The sequence below is a fragment of the Stylophora pistillata genome, chromosome 14, assembly GCF_964205215.1.
Source record: "Stylophora pistillata chromosome 14, jaStyPist1.2, whole genome shotgun sequence".
Classification (NCBI taxonomy): Eukaryota; Metazoa; Cnidaria; class Anthozoa; order Scleractinia; family Pocilloporidae; genus Stylophora; species Stylophora pistillata.
Window position 1 is genome coordinate 23,409,693 of NC_142532.1, and position 6,071 is coordinate 23,415,763.

The 6,071-nt window shown below is 38.5% G+C and overlaps 1 protein-coding gene across 2 annotated transcripts in view; it reads right to left on the bottom strand.

The window, feature by feature from the left end:
- The window catches only part of LOC111325632 (transcription factor Sp5), a 14,291-nt gene extending 8,220 nt beyond the window's left edge, over positions 1 to 6,071 (bottom strand). The window contains exon 1 of one of the 2 annotated variants that reach the window (XM_022929465.2): positions 5,797 to 6,071. In XM_022929465.2, coding sequence (XP_022785200.2) covers positions 5,797 to 5,865 — 69 coding nt within the window. In that variant the 5' untranslated portion in view covers positions 5,866 to 6,071. Of the gene's footprint in view, positions 1 to 494; positions 534 to 5,796 lie in introns of those variants that run through there. The other variant, XM_088745072.1, reaches the window with a different exon arrangement.

The following is a 6,071-nucleotide window of genomic DNA, read 5'->3' on the forward strand; positions in this document are numbered from 1 at the left end:
GTTGAAACTTAAAATTCTCCCCTTTTAGACAGACAGGCCCTGAGATGTGTTAAAAAAATTGCCATACCTTCGCAAGTTGAAAATTGCTTATATTTTAGAAGACCTTGAGTCTTAAAAAAGTAGCTTGCTGAGGGACTAATAGATGAATTCCAAAGAAATGAAAAAAAACAAAACAAAACAAAACAGAGAGGGACCGACGAGGAAGGCTGAGAATTTGAAAAATGAACAAGGAAATTAAATTATGAAGTGAAAAATTCCGTCGAAGACGTGCTTCATCCCTGAACTTACTCTTAAAAAACAAGGTGAACATGTTTGTTTTGAGATTTAAATAGAAAAAGCTTGATCCGTGTTTTCTTCACAAAATGATTCCTTGTCCTGAATGCCACAGTTTCCCACACAATATTAAATGTTAACAAGTTAATTAACATCACCTTTCATACAATTTCAAGAAAGTATTACAGATAATATCAAACGAGGATTCTATGTTTTCTTACCCATCTATAGAACAAAACTTGCATCAGGATAAATGTAGGAAACCTCTCTCACTAAACCAGCGGGTCACCACAACACGAAGGCACTAGAGTTGCTACCATCCTTAAACATTTTTTTCTCCAAGTTGCTTTGACAATGAAAAGATGAACGGAGAAAATCCCGAACAGTGCGTGGCACTTAAATACAAATAGATGAAAGACTCAGTTCTCTTTGAAGGAACAAAAAGTGACCGCAAAATTGAGTGTTTCGGGCGTGACTTGTCATCAGTTAAAATAAGGGGAAATTCGTTGCATACCAGCGACCAATAGGCAGACAGACAATACCATGTCATTATGAGTAATATTCCAAACAACTAAATTTCATAACGTTTTCATTAGTGTAGTTTTGAATAAAAAATTTAGAAAAAAATTAGCGTTTCGACAAAATCGCGGAATCAATTTCTGGCGAAGAAACGAAATGTGTTACGTTAAAATATACCGAAATAGTGTACTAGTTTCAAGTAAATAAATATATAACAATAATGAGTCAAATAGTTCTTTTCAAATTAACAAACAAATATTATCGTTAATTTTCGTTATCAATTCACACCAAAACATTTGAGGTTTCATAATTTTACCCTTTCACAAGGAAATATTAGACATATTTGTGGTACACACATATTCAGCCACTCAAGTCGGGCTAGCTCGCACACCCATGATTTAATTATGATATTCATTGCAGTCCCGCACGAGGCCTTACAGGTCTCTGGGGAAGCATTAGATGTCTGCGCAAAGTTGTTCGGTGTGGGTTTTTGTAAGACGGCCTATCCACGTGCGACCACCCCTGTGCAAAGGTCGCCAGGTTACTCATGCTTGGTACACTAGAAGTACCCGAGGAAGCACATTAAACGCTGCGACTGCATTCTCAAAGAAATGTGTGAGAGCACTTAACATTCGAGTACTAGCATCACAAAGTTCACACCTTCGAACGTGCTGGAACATCATAAATCGGAAACAAAGTGACAGATTGGACACGCCTTTCAGGTCAGGGCATTAACTACATTTACCATAACATACTTAATTCCCGCAGATGAAGGATACCTCGATAATATTGAAACGCCTTGTGATTTCAATATTTACTTGACAAATTTCCAGTGACTTTTTCACCTCGAAATTTGATCGTTTTGCGACAAAAAAAAAAAAAGAAAAAAGGAAAAGAAAAAACATTCACACAATATTCTACAATCCAACTTAATGGTTTTAGCAAGTTCTGTTCAGTAGCCATTACTTCTGTTTCCGAGCGACACAGTTTGCTTTGGTCGTGAATCAAACGCTCAACTACTTTGTGAAATCAAGATTACGAGTTTTAAACCCTTCATCAAAAGTGAAAAACATCCCAAATATATTGATTCATAACCTTTACCCTTGGACCTTCTTGAAGATTTTAGCGGTATTAGCCGAAACTATTAGCCGAAACACAGACCAATATCTAACAATAAAACGTCAATTTTCTAAAACTCGCTTTGCCACACACACACACACACACCTGAAAATTACTGCTCAGTTTTTCAAGAAAATTCTAGAAAGTAATTATTTGGAAATACATGGGTAAATTTCGGTTGACATTGAAGCGTTCACAAAATTTAAGAAAAGAACTGTTGGGAAAAATTTGGAAGAATTTCACTGGGTGATGGAGCTTAATTAAATGATAAACCATCTTTCTCTTACTCCAGCGCAATACATGACAATGTCGGTATGTTGGACGATTGTCGCTTATGCAACTAGCATATGGTACGACAAATGATTTCGCCAGCTCTCTGCAGTTTACTTAAGAAACCAACTGAAGGGGATCGAGTCCACAGGTTGGGGGCGGAGTAGGGTAGTTGTCTTACTAACAAGCGTGATATATTCTTCAAAATCTTTCATTAAAAATCTGTTATGGTTAAATGAAACACTTGAGCGATCTCTAAATCAATGTGATCCACTACTGTGCAACAAATTATTTCGCTGTTTGCAGTCCTTTAGTTTTTCACAAAGCCAAACTTCCTTTCCTATTGGTAACAGATGGCATGCAAGCTGCATACATACAACACCCTACCAAGCCGCCCAACTACAGCACTCCAGCAGTTTAGGATTTTTTCACCCACCGCTTTGGTTGCGGAACGGAGCCCTGTTGGGTACCCAGTGGGATGCCCCTGTTGGGCGCCCCGCACCGCGACAGCTGTGCTCCTCTGTGGTTCCACAGCAGGGGTACCAAACAGTGAGGAACGCGAAAAATAAACCACGCCAAGCGACAGAGCAAAATATTTTGCTTTCAACTCAGCAGTAGGCCGTCATTTTCTGTTCAAGAGGAAGGAGGAAGCATGTGGGTGAAAGGGAAGTTTGCAGGTACGAATTCATGGTCAATAATCAGCACAAACTCCACTCTCTTTGCTTAGGACTTTTTTGTTTCTATCTGATGGCGACTTCTCATCCACGCTGGAACTTTGAATATCAGAATGCCTAGGTGTGCCAAGGCTAAACCTTTTTAAAACGTGAAAACTTTGATTTGTGTAGTCTAGTTGCTGTAAATTAACGGATAAATGTACAGACATCGTTGAAATCCGACCTGGAAGCAACTTTTCATCGCATTATAAAGAAGTGGATGCCGTAAGAGTGAGATGTATCTAATTTCTCCAAACAATACCATCCCTGATTCACATATTTAGGACATAAGAATAGTTAAAGATCACCAGCTAAAGAAACCACTGATTCTTAGACAAATTATCTTTGTTGGTGTCCCAGGAATTGTATAGCGAACAGTATGGTTAACATAGATGTTGATGTAAAGCGTACATTAAAGTACGGTCCAAGAACGGAATGATACCCGCTGGAGGTAGAAATTTTTTTTTTCTTTGCGACGTCTAAATTCCTATTCAGAAATGAACTAAATAACGGTCTACTTCACTTATAAGTATACAAACGCCAGCGAATTTCTTCACGACAAAAAGGTATAACGACGGACACGGATGAAAAAGATGAGCACGGATTGTAATCTGCTACAATTTCCGCCATCCAAAGTATTTCTTCAAATCAGCAACTCCTTTTTACAGTTGTGGGAATTCGAAATTCAACACTGAACACCTTTTAACATCTCGAAACGATTGTAACTCGTTACCAAAGCCTCAGGAGATTAGAAATCATATACATACACATACAAAGAAACTCACAATAATTGTGGGAAATGTTAAATTTCCAGAAGCAACATTCAAGTTTGGTAGCGCCAGGGAAGGGATTTTAGTTCTTATCACGGAACTAGAGGACTAAAAACTGGAGACTAGTTTATCAAGGGGACTAAGAATGCTACACCTGTGGTTGAAACGAAAGCAGCCGTGACATTTCACGAGAATACACTCTGGAATTTTTTCTTATTAGTGTTTAACTTAAAATTCACGGCGACTTCGTAAAATAATTGTCTGTTGCCATGTCTTCGAGAGGACATGCGTTGTAACAATCTAATAAGTTGTAAACTCCTAGGTGGCGCAACTAATGGTGGTTACATAGGAATTCTTAGCAATAACGCGTTGATATGAAAACTGTTGAAAAAGGAGTGGTCACTGTCTCTCGGGTTAGAACGTACTTAAATCGTAAAAAATCTCGCGTTTGGTAACGTCCAAATTGAAATTGCTAGCGCGTTGGAGAATTTACTTGCACAAAGGCTTATTTTCGAAAGGACTTTTTTGGAGCTGAAGGTCTACAATGCGCCTAAAGTTTGCACAAAACCCCCATGGCATACTGGGGGTAAAAGAAAAGATTTCAGTCCGTTCAGATAATGAAAGCTACCTGCCATCTGTATAATTAACAACTTTGAGGTTGACAACAATCAAGTAAAAAAGAAAAGTAAACAAACAGGGGACTGACACGACAAACACTCTCGTTGAAATCCTGAAAAACCGGCCCGCTACAGAGTACTGGCGATTTTTTCTATTATGCACAGCCTGAGATTGAAGTCTCTTACTGCCTCGACAATAAGTTAACGCAATACTGAAACAGCCAAAAGCTTTACATAGAATAAAAGGCAATTGAAAAGTGGGTTCTAAAGTAGAACAATGAAAGAATGTTTTGCAATTTCAAAAGGGAAGAGATGCTTTTACTTCGTTATTGTGAGCAATGTCCAACAGTGTTTAGAACTTTTCTGGGGGCGAATCAAATGTCTGCAGGAGAAGTAACCTGATTTTGGTGCCACGCTTTCTCACCCGAGTCACGACAAAGTGGGAGGGCGATTCTAACACAGCCCATTTTAATAGACACTTTGTCCAACAATGCTTAGACATTTTTCAATCGATCTCCATGAACGAGAAGTAGAAATGAGGATTTCTTTAACAAAAGAAGCCGTTGTATTTTAACCCATGAAGGAACTTAGACTTTCTGAAGAGAGGATACAGTGTATCCTCTAAATTTACTCTCTCTTGAAAGTCTTCGAGTCTTTAAGTCATGGTCCTATAATAGCGGCAACTTTTTAAAGGCCTATTTTTTTTCATCCCTTTAGAAAAAGAACAAAGTTAAGAACATATTATCGCCGTCTTTAACTAGCCTTAGTTGTTTCGATTTTCTAGCAGCAAATCTTTACGAAACATTGTTTAGGACGCCCGGGAAGTCTCCCAAGTCTTGATCTATCAACCCACTCCCGATACGAGTTATGTCGCACATTAAAACAAGAAAGACAACGTAGTAAATCTCATCGAAATCCTATATTGGATAAAGGACTATCAATAACCCTATTCTTAATACAAAAATGAAATCATATTTCACACTGCGATATAAAACAGCTGAGGTGACTGAGATAAGCTATCAAAAGTCGAGTGGATACTTATAGAACATGTCTAAACACATTTCTATTTTTTGCAAAATTAACCTATATTCTTATCCAGTGAAATATCACAAGAGTGTAGAGTACGCAAAGGAAGGAAAGGGTGGGAATATGTGGCTAAAATATACATACAGCCTCAATAGTGTTATATTTGGTAATGTACAGTTTACAAAAATTAAAAATTAACTGCACGCAGCTGCCTCGCCCGCCCAAAAGGCTGGCAAGATTGGAACTGTTTAAACGATTTGGAGACATTCAAGCGCAGTTTAAATAGTAACAGTACATAAAGTCAACTCGAGGAGATGAAGGCAACTGACAACCAGACTGCAGCGAGTTTTTCAGTTTCGTTTACAAATACTGATGATTTCAAACGATTCCGACAACAACGTACAACTTTCTACGCTCTAACACGAGAAAAACCAAGATAACGAACAAGCATTAAGAACTTTTACACTCAGACAAAAAATAAAATCTTACCTCTGTAATCCAGCCTCCAATTTTCCAAGGAGAACCCGCTGGAAATGTAGGCATCGGAACGCCGAACATGACTCAGACTTGATAAGGCGAGAAATGTTCGTTCTTTAATTAAACCTGCCCTCGCGAAATTCTTCTCTCATTCCCAAAGCCTTCTGTCCACGGTGTCTGTCTTCTTGTACCCTGCGCGCGTAAGAGATTTTTGCGAGGAGCGCGGCTAAAACGAAGTTAAACTCTGCCGAGGTGATGTTAAAAATAAAATTCGGAGCTGAATGAAT